This window comes from Falco cherrug, chromosome 9 (assembly GCF_023634085.1).
Source record: "Falco cherrug isolate bFalChe1 chromosome 9, bFalChe1.pri, whole genome shotgun sequence".
Taxonomy (NCBI): Eukaryota; Metazoa; Chordata; class Aves; order Falconiformes; family Falconidae; genus Falco; species Falco cherrug.
The window spans coordinates 6958470-6971938 of record NC_073705.1 but is presented as its reverse complement, the minus strand read 5'-3'; the positions used below and the strand labels follow the sequence as shown (position 1 = coordinate 6971938).

General features: G+C 53.7%; 1 protein-coding gene across 1 annotated transcript in view; it reads left to right on the top strand.

The window, feature by feature from the left end:
• The window catches only part of DAB2IP (DAB2 interacting protein), a 167258-nt gene that overhangs the window by 141828 nt on the left and 11961 nt on the right, over positions 1-13469 (top strand). Inside the window, 7 exon segments of the mRNA XM_055719686.1 lie at positions 779-923; positions 5050-5286; positions 6809-7010; positions 7617-7795; positions 9401-9920; positions 9922-10275; positions 13123-13275. Coding sequence (XP_055575661.1) covers positions 779-923; positions 5050-5286; positions 6809-7010; positions 7617-7795; positions 9401-9920; positions 9922-10275; positions 13123-13275 — 1790 coding nt within the window.

Below are 13469 nucleotides of genomic sequence, written 5' to 3'. Positions count from 1 at the left end.
ACTGGGATGGGCAGCTGCCATCCCCAGCTGGAGACCTGCAGAAGCGGTGGGAAGCGCCCTCAGGCTGGGCGGCAGGGGTCCGTGCTGGGTACCCCAGGGTGGAAGCTGGCATGAGGGCAGGGAGCCAGCGAAGCAGGCCCACCGTGTGCATCTGCACGAGAGTGAGGAGCAGCCAGGCAGCAAACAGGAGTGCAGGGAAACTCAGAGAAATATTTTAATTTAATTTTGTGTGATGCTCAGCTCAAAATAAACCAAGTAAATTGTTTCTTTCCTTTAATTACCTATTTCTCCTGTGAATCACACTGGCTTGTCAGTGCCAGGGCACAGTCTGCAGTAGCAGGCCATCCTACAGATAATTACAGCATACTTCCTACTGGATTAGCCCGAGGGAGCGTCTCTGGAACTGGTGTAAGGGGGGGTCGGGGCAGGCTGAGGAAGCGGGTGTTTTGGCAACAGAGTTCTGATGCAATAGCCCATGGCCACAGAGGCAGAGCTGCCAGCTGGGGGAGAGGGGTGGAATGTGCTCGCTGGGAGTGCGGGTGCCTTTCTGCAGCGGGTGCTGGGTTGTGTTGTGAGCTCCCAAGGCAGCGCTGGCTGCTCCTGGGTCCACTCGGAGATCCTGTGAGCTGGCTGGGGCGCCGCTCTTGCACCCAGCTTCTGTTCAGCAGTGTGATGGGGCACAGGGTGACTGCTCGGGCACTGGGGGTTACGAACAGAACTGCCTGAAGGCTGCGTATCTTGGGTCAGCAAACCCCATCACCAACTGTCTGTTTTACAGGGGAATTTATCAAGGCACTGTACGAATCAGATGAAAATTGTGAGGTGGATCCCAGTAAATGTTCGTCTTCGGACCTTCCTGAACATCAGAGCAACCTGAAAATGTGCTGCGAGCTGGCCTTCTGCAAAATCATCAACTCCTACTGGTTGGTATCCCGCGAGTGGCGTCCCCTCCGCATGCCCCCAGCTAGCGCAGGGGCAGCGTGGCTGCAGGGGACGAGGGTGGCAGCAGTCCTGCAGGCTGTCCCTACCGTCCCTTAGCTGTGCTGGTGGGCAGCTGGTGAGGGCTTTGGAGGGAGAGCTGCAGGGCCCTGCCCACCTCCTGCAGTGCATGAGGGAGTCTTGGTGGCCCAGGAGCAAGGGTGATGATGGCCAGGGGCTGAGACGGCAGCTCCTGTTCAGGCAGAGCTTGGAGTATCTGCTCTGGGGGTGCGGCAGCCTCACTGACCCTCCGTCACCCTTGTTGTCAGTGGGTGCTGGGGGGTCACTGGCACACAGACACGGGGACAGGGGAGCAGAGACCAAGAACGCAAAATGCTTCTGCCAGTATGACCGGTTCAGACAGGGACTTGTTGCCAACTGTACATGAAAGTCAAATAAAGGTCAGAAATGCGTGTCCTGGGTCTCCTACCGCTGTAACCCTTCAGTCTGGCTCAGAGGACAGACTCTGCCTGCCACCCCTGAGCAGCAGGGGAAGCTTCAGAACCCTCCCAGCAGCAGGCAGGCTCTGTGGCCCTCCTCCTGCCTGCAAGGAAGCTGCACTGGCACAGGGAGCTTTTGTCTGGGCAGATGTTCTCTTGTTGAAGAGTGCTGGAGCCGGGGAGGATGCTGCTGTTACTCCTGCCTTGCTGTTTGGCTCAGCATCCTGCATTCCCCTGGGTTAACCCCACTCTCCCCCAGCCTGGGGTGCTTGCTGAGGCGGAGATGGGGAGCCCGTTGCCTCCTTGGCCAAAGGCCTGGTATGCAGTTTGAGGCATTTTGGAGTTGTTTGTTCTCAGGGTAAAGGTTCCTGCAGCTAGTTGGGACAGGTCCGAATGTGCAAAATTATCGATGGAGTAAGGCAGTCTTATGTTGTGGAGGTGGCTGTCAAGCGTGTCGGTGCTCACGGCATTAGGGGCTGCTCAGCCCTGGGACTGGGAGCCAGGAGGCCCTGGGACTGTCACAGATGCTGCCTGCAAAGATGACCTGAAAGAGGAAAAAGAATGGGCTTGTGACTCTCTTTTTGGAGAAATAAAAATATCTTCTTTCTGCTTCTTGCTAATCTACCCAGAGACTCTTCTCCTGATTGTACGAGAGAATGAGCATTTTTGTCTCGCTGCTGGATTTGCAGTCTCCCTGCTTTAAAATCTGGGGTTAGTTTTTATTAATATATTTAGTAGCAACAGTCTTGTTGCAAAACATCAGCTAAGGATAATCTTGGAGGAAGTCAGTCTTTGATAATAAGGATTTCTCATTTTCTCTCCTATCCCAGCTGTTGTTTTGAGGTCTGCAACTCATTATATGTATTTCCCAGGATATTGAGTGTGCCTTCCTGCAAGCCCAGGAAGGGAATTGCTTTTCCTGACTGCTCAGGGAGAGAGCAAGCAGCAAGAGGCTCACTCAAGACTTCCTTTACCACAAATAAGCAAAGGGCAGATTTCTTTACAGGTATCCTGTACCTTATCCTGGGCTAATTAATAACTCTGACTCAGGAATGGCATTTACCTGCTCTCCCAGGAGGGATTCCCTGCTTTTAGTCATCACTGGATTATAATTGTTTGAATTAATGTCTTCCTAAAAATACCCAAAGCAGCACTAAAAGGTCAGTCTAAAAATAGGCTCGAAAAGTGACCTAAGGAAAGTCAGGAATGCACGGGAAGTTTGTTCCTTCAGTCCTGCCTTCCCAAGGAAGGCTGGAGCAGCTGAGCCGCTGCTCTGAGCGGTTTCCCCTCGATTCCTTTGTGCTCAGTGGTTCTTGAGGATTAATTGCACTGATGAGTGTTCGGGATTGGCCAAGGTACCCTGACAGCTAACAATCTTGCTTTAAATAGAGTGCCAGAGTGTGCATGCTCATCTGCTGGAGAGAGTCAGAGAGAGGAAAGAGGTTTACAATAACTGAAAATTGTTATAATTATGACATAATTTGGACATCTGGAAAGTTTCAGTGTAAGCAGAATTTCAGCATGTGGAATCTCGTTACTGGAAAGTTGGGTAATGAATTACGGGCCCGTTTGTCACATAAAGCTGGCTAACTGGATTCCATCCGCTGTTACACAATTAAACTTTTATGGTCTCCCAGCCTGTGATAGTGAGCAGTACTCGCGGGCTGCATGCAGCCGGTGCATACATTTTCAAGCGTTTACTTTCCAGTAACTGTACAACCTGTCCTGATCATTCAAGCCTTAAATTGCTTAAAGGATTCTCCTGTTTCTGGGCAAATACCATGAAGTAAAAGGGCTTTGTCCAATTGTGTGGATCAAGCCAAAGACAGAGGCAAATTTATCCAACCATAGGCGTTGGCTAATGTTATTTGTGAAGCACAGGGTAAAAGCTCGTGTGTGTGCAAGCATGAAGCCAACATGGAGCAGAAGCTGGACGTGATGGCAGCATTTGCCAAGCGCTTCCATGGAGCATCACTGCCCATGTCAGAAGGTCAGAGAGGAACCTGAAAACCTGGAGCACAGCGACCTGGGGCTCTGTACGCAGGGGCATGCGGCCGGGCAGCATGGTCTGCAGCTGGCAGGTTAATGAAGTGAAGGGTGAGGGCTCTGCCTGCTGGCTCAGAGCGGCCATGGAGCTGGAGGCCACAGCTCTTTGGCTGCAGGATACATGCCACACTAACGGACCACAAGCTCCACAGGCCCTGAACTCTGCAGCTGTGGCGAGGAGCAGTCAGTTGGGCTTGATAAAAGCGAGTCTCCGTAGCCCTGGGAGGCAGAGGATGGGGGGCTAGCAGCAGGAGGGATGCCCTTGGGTTTTCCCAGAAGCTGGACAGTGTTGCCGCAGGGACAGCATCCATGGGTGGCTGCTTCGCTCTCGGTGCTCCTCCGTTTTGGAGCCTCACACCTGGTTCTTGCTGCTGCTGGAAAGTGGACGGTGTCTCTGGCCGTGCAGCTCCCATGGTTTTTCTCTTCCCCACGGGCTGCGGGAGGTTAACCTGCAGGGCAGTCAGTCCCAGAGGGGGGGTAGCCAGAAGCCAGCTGATGCTGCTTGGCTTCTCCCAGATAGTCCCTGCAGCAAAACTGGGAAACTGTCCTCTGAAATTTTTAGAATTTTAGTTTGTTAAGGGAATTTATGGCCTGAAACAGAGTCTGACCTCTCTTCAGTCTGCTTTTGTACCATCCAGCTCTGTCAGTAAACAGCTCTGGTTTTAAAACAGAGGGTGGTTGCTGGCCAGGGCAGCCTCCGGAGCGGGTGGGGAGAGGGAGACCGAGGACCCAGTGGTGGGACCCATTGCCAGCCTGCTCCCGTGGGTGGGAGGATCCAGCTGAACAAACAACACATGCTGGGAACAGGATAAGGTGGGAGCAGGGAGCTGGGGAGGAGCAGAAACAGGCAGCAAGTTCTCCAGCGATAAGGGCTGCTGCAGCGAGCGTCTGCTGGACCCGTGGGAATTCTGGTATCCAGGAAAGCCAGGCTGAGGGCTGTGCAGTTACAGGGCTGGAGTAACTCCAGTGGGGCTCCACGCTTGTACTAGCCACAGTGGGATTTGTTCCAGGTGCTTGAACAGGAGTATTACACTTTGCACAACCCTTCCTCCAAGCACCAGCTGTGCCCGTGATCCCGCTGCTGCTGGGGTTTCTGCCAGGGGGTCCCACGATGCTGTTTCTTCAGGAGACACTCTCCTTGGTGGCTGAGCTTTCCCCCATTCCCAAGTGCCCCGTGACGCAGCTGACTGACTTGTGATGAGCTGCTTTGCACAATTTGTGTGGTACCCCTGTCCCCCTGGTTGTCTGGGGTGTTGGCACCCAGCACAACACGGATCATCAGTCTGATGAAAGCTGCTTCTCTTACAACTTCACGGAGCAGCTTTGCTTTTTCCTGTGCCATTTCAGTCTCCTAATGGATCTTCTGCAGGAAAAAAAAGTACAAGCCTGTGGCAGGTGTAGAAAGCGGTGCTGCCGTGGATGCACAGGGTGAGAGGGCTGTACCGCTGTCCAGGTCTGGGTGTCGCAGCCCACAGCTGATGCGTACCATGCTTAGTTACTGCCGTGTGGCAGTGTAAACACGCTGGCCTTGAACTTGCCCCCCCCACCCCCCCCCCCCACCCCCCCCCCCCGCATGTTGTTTCAGTGTCTTCCCAAGGGAGCTCAAAGAAGTTTTTGCCTCCTGGAGACAAGAATGCAGCAGCCGAGGCCGCCCAGACATCAGTGAGCGACTGATCAGTGCCTCTCTGTTCCTCCGGTTCCTCTGTCCGGCCATCATGTCCCCATCCCTCTTCAGCCTCCTGCAGGAGTACCCGGATGACCGCACAGCACGCACTTTGACCCTCATTGCCAAGGTCACCCAGAACCTCGCCAACTTTGCCAAGTAAGCCGGGAGCAGGGCCGGGAGGGGGAAGGAAGCTGCGGGTGCGTGGGCAGAGCCATGGCTCCGGCATCAGGAGTCCCACACTGGCCTCTCCTTTTCTCGATGGAAAGGGGCTGTTTGTTTCCTGTTGGCTTTTTCCCCCGCGTCTCTTGGGGACCCATTCCCTCGCTCTTGGGTCAGGGCAGTCGTTTAAGTTTCCAAAACAGGACGTGTTTTATGAGCAGGAAAACAGGCTGTTCTGACCACACGGTCAGGCAGGCAGGGTGGCAGCAGGGACACCCTGGCACAGCCAGGTGCTTTGTCCTGTGACACCCCGGCACAGCGCACTGCCTGCCCCCCTCAGGGGTGCCAGCAGGACCAGGACTCAGACAGCAGCCATGGGGTGCGTAGCTCCAGGGCTGGTCTTTTCCCTCTTGTGAGCTCTGGGACCTTCCCTGCTATTAAAATGCAGTCTGAGCTGGGAAGGTATGAAAAGAGAACGGGGACACTATCAATTTCTAACTAAGCCCGTTGGTTTGCTGGAAACAAAGCGAGAGATTTTTGAAAATCTTTCTACTGGCTGCAGCTCTGAGCTACTTATCCTGAGCTCTGATAACAAAATGATGAGCTTTCCGAAACATGAATGGACAGTTTCTGTCTAAAGCTTCTTAGATTTGGAAACTAGCTTAGTACACACGCCCGCCGCCAGGAATGTGCGTACATGCACGCAGACACAGACGGGAGACATACAAGTGTGTTACACTAGATGACAGAAATTCTCCATATTCCTGGCCAATCCCTAGCTAAAGGGTTTTCAGATTCTCGATGCTTCGCAGGAAAGACTCTTTAACTAAGCTGACCTTGGTCAAGCCAAAGCGATCAAGCTGAGCTGCCCTGCAGCCACCGCTGGTACAGCCGAACCGTGAGGCCCTCCCTGCTGTGCTCTAAATAAGATATCTAACTGGGAGCAACACTGGGTAGAGCGCTCAGAGGGCAGGAGGAGGCTGCAGGGAGCCCGAGGGGACAAACAGGCTGGCCCAGCTGCAGGAGCGGCTCCCCAGGGTGACCCCCGCAGCGGTTTTGCCGGGGCAGCAGCGGCTGGCGGCGCTGGGTTAGCCGCAGTGCCCGCGGAGAGCGCAGCAGTCCTGCCGCCATCAGTCACTGGGCTTCAGTCAGCCCATGGTACTGGGTGCTATGATTTCTGTATCTCCAGTGACAGGTCCTGTTTCTGGAGGCTGTGCCCTGACCCAGCAGTGAGATACACTCCGTTACCAAGAACGGCAATTTCTCTAGCTTTCACCTTCATTTCCACTGCAGAGATCCCATGCTGACGAGGACTTAACTGGATTATAGTGGAGTTAATTTCGGTTCCATGATCAGTGAGGTGTACCAGGTGTCTGCTATCAACCCGGGGATCCCAAAGGCTTTGAAGGGTTCAGATGCCAGTGTTCTGGCACTCTTACCTGCCTGCGTACCTACCCGTTCTGTTGACTGCACCTCTGTTTACAGGATTTAGCTGAAATCTGTATTGCTGTCTCGATAGGTTTGGCAGCAAAGAAGAATACATGTCCTTTATGAATCAGTTCCTGGAACATGAATGGACTAACATGCAGAGATTTCTACTGGAGATTTCCAATCCTGAAACCATCTCAAACACGGCTGGCTTTGAAGGCTACATTGACTTGGGCCGGGAACTGTCCACTTTGCACTCGCTGCTCTGGGAAGTCATCTCTCAGCTGGAGCAGGTATCCGGGGGGGCAGGGGCAGGCCAGTGCTGGCCATGTGTACCACACCACACACCTCCCCGTGGCGGCAGGTAGCGAGCCATTAGCTGTGTCTGTGCACAGCACAGATGTTACTAACACTTAGCGCTTCCCCAGCCTTTGCACATGCTGCAGAAGTAGCTCATTCTTTACATCCTCTCAAGGCAGGTGAGTATAGTTCTTCCCCTCCTCTGCTGTTTACTTTTGGGGTGTGAGGATGGAGGGGCAGGTGGGATGAGAAGGCAGAGCTGCTGAACACCAGGATTTTGTCTGTCCCAGCAGAATCAAAAGGTCTCTTTTTAATTAAGAGGATTTTTGGCAAGAGACCTGGACCAGGCTTGGCTTTAGCTGTCTTCTGTATCTGAACTTTGTTAATCATGCTTGCTTCCTCTGCCTCACAGCAACAAATGGTTCCTAACGCCACATGTTCTGGGACATCCCATAGCCTCAGCAGTGGGGGTAAATGACGGAGAAAATTAAAGTTGTTAATGTGATTCACTGAAGAGATGTCTGGCAACTGGCAAAGCCCACCATTCTCTAGAAGAAATACAGGATGATGGTAGTAATTCTGCTCTCTTTTCTGCCCAGGGCACTGCAACAAAGCTTGGGCCTCTGCCTCGGATCCTGAGGGATGTCAACTCGGCACTCAGTAACCCAGCCTGCGTGCAGGTCTCGGTCACAGCCGATCACACCGCATCCACGCCTAATGCTGGCAACAGCATCTCTGCGGGGCTGCAGAAAATGGTGATAGAGAATGACTTATCTGGGTAAGAGCATGAAAGGTGGCCTGGCCACAGACCAGGGGAATACTGAATGTTCATCTGCTGCCAAAACCTGGGCATCTGCAGGGACAGGCAGGACAGGGCATGGTGTGGAGTTGCCTGACTCGGCAACTAGGCTTTCTGATCACAGAGCTAATACCGGGTGTAGTTCACCTCTGAATCTAAACAAAGCAGTGGGCAGTGGCGCAGGCACATGGCTCCATCCTGGGTCCCCTGAGAGCCAAAACTGGGGATGTGGTCTGGGAAGTCCAGAACCTGGCAGTTCTGGTCTCAGCTGTTGGGATGTGGCTGCAGAAGCAAAATGTTCATCCTTAGAGGACCTGAGGGCTTGTTTGTGCTGACCTCAAAGTGATGGGCATCGCCATTATGTTGATTAGGTCTCTTGAATATGAAAAACGTACAGGATCAGCCATACTCATCCTTGTAAGACTTAAGGTATGTGCTGAATGCACTGAGTTCCAAATCTGGACATTTCTTTAACAGTTGCCAAGCTGTAGAGGCCTAACAACGAATTCCAGTCTATTCTGTCCAGTTTTTATAATACTGGATATTTCTGATGATGAGCAGTGATTCACAGCCACCTAACATACTTTTTGGTCTAATTATGTACGGAGTTTCATTCATGGGGGAGATGACTCTGCTGCAGACCTGTAATGCTTCTGTTTGTGGAAAATTAAAGGGAGCCCACACAAATTAAAGGACTGTGGTAGTAAAATAGTTTGCAAGTGGGAACTAGATAATATTTAAGTTTAATTAGGAATGAAAGGCAGCAGTGGTGCTGGACTTGCTCTAATCAGAGCTTTCGTCTCTAATGCTTCCCAGCATGAGGTGCAGTTATTTAAATCTAATGCTATGGAGGATCTCTGACAATATGCTTTCACCCAAATACTTGCTTACAATGCACCTTCTTTGATCAGCAGTGTATTCACATTAAGCTACTGCAAAGCTCTTTCTTCCTGTCCCCAAGAAATCAATATTGCATGAATGTATGTTACAGCGGGAGGACTGAGTGGATAACCTTCAGCTGCTGGGCTTTAGCCTTGCTGTTAGAGCTCTCGCTCTGACCCTTGGAGGCCGAGCGTGGATCAGGCCCCCGTGGTCTTCCATGCTGTACCAGTATTGGCCCGCGTGCCCCCAGGAGCTTTACTGCCCAGGTGCAGAGCAGGGGACGGAGAGCGGCGTGGGTGCAGCCAGTTGGAAGCAGAAAGGGTGACACGAACAGATCCAGCTGGGAGCAGAGCCCCCGAGAGCTGGTCTGTGACGCCTGCTGCGCAGTGCAGCGCTCCCACCCGCGCACGCACACCCCTCACTCACCTGCCTACACCTGCCTGCTGCCGCGGGGCTGGCCCAGGGCTCCCCCGCGCCCCTGCCTGCCCTGCTCCCCTCACACCGTCCCTCCCCACGGGCAGGCCTGGCCGGGGAGCCCTGCTGTTGCGCCCGCAGGAGCTGGGTTCCGTCCCCGTCCCGCACCGCTGCGCCATGCTGATTTCTGCTGAGTGATTTCGTTTTCCTGCTCCGGTGCAGCATTCACAACTCTTCTTTTTTGTTTTGTTTTCCTTTCCTCTTCCTTACGCACTGACTTCCCCGCAGTCTGATAGATTTCACACGGTTACCATCTCCAACCCCTGAAAACAAGGACTTGTTTTTTGTCACAAGGTCTGCTGGGGCCCAGCCCTCACCTGCCCGAAGCTCCAGTTACTCAGAGGCCAATGAGCCCGACGTGCAGATGTCTAATGGCAGCAAGAGTTTGTCCATGGTGGACTTGCAGGATAATCGGCTCTTGGACAGTGGGGCCAACGCGTCTGGCACGTCTGACTCCCTCAATGACAGTCAGTCGTCCCTTGGGCAGTTGCAGGGCGTGTGGACCGCACGGACTCAGCAGAACAGCGTGACGGGCATGGCCACCGTGCGCCGGGTGGGCCAGACCCCCACCACGCCGAGCGGCGAGAGCGCACCTGGCCGGCCCCAGCTCCTGGCACCCCTCTCCTTCCAGAACCCCGTCTACCAGATGGCCGCCGGGCTGCCGCTCTCCCCCCGCGGCCTGGGCGACTCCGGCTCCGAGTGCCACAGCTCGCTCAGCTCCCACAGCAACAGCGAGGAGCTGACGGCCAACAAGCACGGCTTCGCCGCCCCCCGCCGCCAGCGAGGACTTCACCCGCCGGACAGGGGAGCTGGCCCGCCGGCAGCTCTCGCTGACGGAGAAGGGCGGCCAGCCCACCATGCCGCGGCAGAACAGCGCGGGACCGCAGAGGCGGATAGACCAGCCGCCCCCGCCGCCCCCGCCGGTCACCCGCGGCCGGACGCCACCCTCCCTGCTGAACACGGTTCAGTACCAGCGACCCTCCAGCGGCAGCATGATGTCCTCCTCGCCCGACTGGCCTGGCAGCGGCGCCCGCCTCCGGCAGCAGTCCTCCTCCTCCAAGGGCGACAGCCCCGAGATGAAGCAGCGCACGATGCACAAACAGGTGAGTTCAGGCGCTGTACGAGCTCCGGGTGTTGAAGGGCCGGGCAGGGTCAGCCTGTGGCCTTGGAGAAGAAATGGGCCAGCGGGGATTGCTGTAATGCGCGGGTATGTCACTGTGGCTCTGAGTTACTGCATCAGCGCCCCCACCATGGTGGCACTGAGTGTGGGGACAGAGCCTTGGCTCTTGCACCCAGCTTGGCCTGAGACGGAGGTGCTCCAGGGACAGGGACACAGATCAGTGGCTGTTCTCCGTGTCCCTCCGTTGCGTGGCACATTGGTATGTGACTGCCGCGAGGCGGTAGGTGGCAGAGACACGAGGGCCATGGCAGCCATGCCTCTGTCCTGCACTACCATCTTGTCACTGCTTTGCCTCCATGCCCAGGCTCATCCCATACCATAGTCAACCCCGCGCCATCTCCCAGACTTGGAGCAGGCCCTGGTCTTCTCTCCTAACTGAGTTCCGCTGCTGCTGCTCCTGTCCCAGCAGAGCCACAGCGCTCTGGGAACCTTCTGTGTCTCTGCTCTGTGGGAGCCTCCCGTCAGCGCGTCTGGGGAGGTGGGGAAGGAAGGCGCATGCTCCCCGCCGAGGGAAGCTCCTGCCGTGCAGAGCTCTGCGCTGATTCAGGTCCCGGACCCCATGCTGGTCTGCACAGAAATAAATGTCACTGTTCTGTGCACTAGCACTACGTGGTGCTAAAATTGAAAGCAGTAGGTCACAGACCCAGGGCCTTCTGGTTTTCTTGGCATGGATGAATTTTTTTTCTAGTGCTCATTCATTCATCCTACATTTCAGAACTAACCCTATAGAAAATTAACACAGTAGGGCCTCTCAGTCCCTAAAGGAAGAGTTCTAAAAGTAATGCAAACCCAGAGAGAGCAGACAACTGGCAAGAGCTCGCTGCATCTCAGCTCAGAGACAGCATTAAGGCACCTTTTCAGCAGTACCGTGTTGAAAGAGCAGCAGAGTTGGTGTAACTGCCTTTCCTTTACAAGGCAGCTGTGGAGGCCTTTGTCGGGGCTGCCCGTAGAAGGCTGTTTTATCAGCCCCATCTGGAGCTGTTCTGGGCACAGGGTATTGATTCCTAAGCGCTGACATTAGCAAGCATGCCATGTAGCAGCATTTGTATAATGTGGATCGATACTCATTAGGAACAGAGGGCACAGAGCTCTGCAAGCAGCAGCAGCCTGTTTGGTAGCAGAGTTTCTTCCAGAAAGACAACAGTGAACTCCAGGTGACCTTCGGAAAGCCCTGGCCAAGCTGTGTGTGCAGATATTTCCTCCACCCACCCCTGTTGTGCTCTCAAAGTTTCTCTCAGGACCTGAAGTCCTCAGAATGCCTCTCCTACCCTTAATCTGCGCATTTTATTTGGATATTAACAGCGTCTTTAAACCATAATGAAACTGCTTGCTCATAGTTGGTGGTATTAAAATGCTGCTTGAGAACAACAAAATCCCATTTGGCAGCAGTTCTAGTAGACATCCACAAACCTCATTCCTACCAGCCAGAAGCGCTTGCTCTACTTCATCAAGTTCATCTGCTGAACTGACTTTCAAACTGTCCCAGGCCAAGTCAGATGTCCTTTTTTACTTCTTCAGAGAAGGAGGGAAGAGGCAGAAGAACCCGTGCACAGCAGGCTGATCTCTGTTCATTGACATCCTTTACCAGTGGCCTTTATGCCGCTGAAAGGAACTCTTTGGAGCAGCCACCACAGGTGCAGTGCCCGAGCTGGAGTTGCAAGAAAAAGCAGAAAGCCACAACCTGGGTAAGAATTTATAGCAAGTGATGTTCGTGAGCCAAGTCTGAAACTTAAATTCTGGAAGTAGAAGACCAGACTGGAAGATGGCATGGGAAGGCTCCCCAACCCCAGCGAGGTGATTAAACCAGTCCCCACTCCTGAGTACAGAACTCCCGTTTTGCTGCTTACCGATCACTGGGTTCCTGAACTGTCCAGAGGTTTGAATGAAGGAGAAAGGCTGACATTTCTGACTTGTTAACTTGAATTCCCTTGACCAAGGCATCCAGAAGCCTTGGGTTCATCCAGGGAACTGTTTACTGCCGTTTATAACGAGCCAGGATGGAGGGGAAATAGCTGGAGATTCACTTCCTTGACCTTGTAATGTGGTTGGAAAATATTCAGGCAGTGCCATTTCCAGTCCCTGCCCAGGCTAGGGCTGAAAAGCAGCAGCCGTGGCTCTAGCTCACTGACCGTGGAACGGTGCTCCTCGAGCTCCCACAGCTACGTGAACAAACATGGGCATGAACTGCTAAGACGTGGAGCATTTAGACCTCTCTAGCATCATAACTCTGGTCTCAACCAAGAAGAAACCTTTCTTTTCCAAGAAGGCATCTGCATGTCCGAAGGTAGCATTTCAGTTTGCAGATCTGATTTTAGCTGTACGAAAGCTCCACAGCAAGCAGAAAGGCGGCTCAGGAAAAGAGGCTGGAGAGCTGAGTGAAATCTCTGCTTGCAAAGGGAATATACCATGTCAAGCCACCCTGCCTGCAGCTCGGCACCTTCCCAGCTCGTGTCCTGAGGTGACAGGACCTGTCCAGAACACTGGCCTGTTCCTTTCAGCCGGACCCTGCTGCAGTGCGCCATTGTACGTCTCTTCTCTGGGGGTGGCACAGGGAAGAATTTGGCCTCTCAGAGGCTGTTTGACCTAAAATAATGTGCAGGTGCAGAACAGTTGTTCTGCATCCCCAACTGCTCTGGTAGTCTGACTTGTTTGTTGCTGTTTGAGCAGCATGGGAGAGGGCTTGCTTGGAAGGAAATTCTCTCTCTCTCCAGCTTCATGACCATTTCTGTTACAGGTTTTTCTTTTGTTATGGTTGTATGTTTCATTGTAGGCCCCTTCTCCTGTGAATCCCAATGCCCTGGACCGCACTGCTGCTTGGCTTTTGAATATGAACATGCAGTTTTTAGAAGATGAAAGCATTGACCCAGATTCCAAGCACAGGGATAAGCTCAGGAATAAGGACGAGCTCAGCCAAGCAGAAAAGGTAAAACCTGATTGGATTGAAACAAGTTTCTAAATAGAGAGAGGATTTCCTTGAATGTCGTTCATCTGAGCCCCCTGGGGACAAGGTGGGCTGTGTGGCACATCCCTGCCCAGGAAAGATGGGCATCAGGTTGCTGCTCAGCCTCACAGGGCACTGCTGGGGAAGGTTTGGGAGGTTTTCACACACTCAGTGAC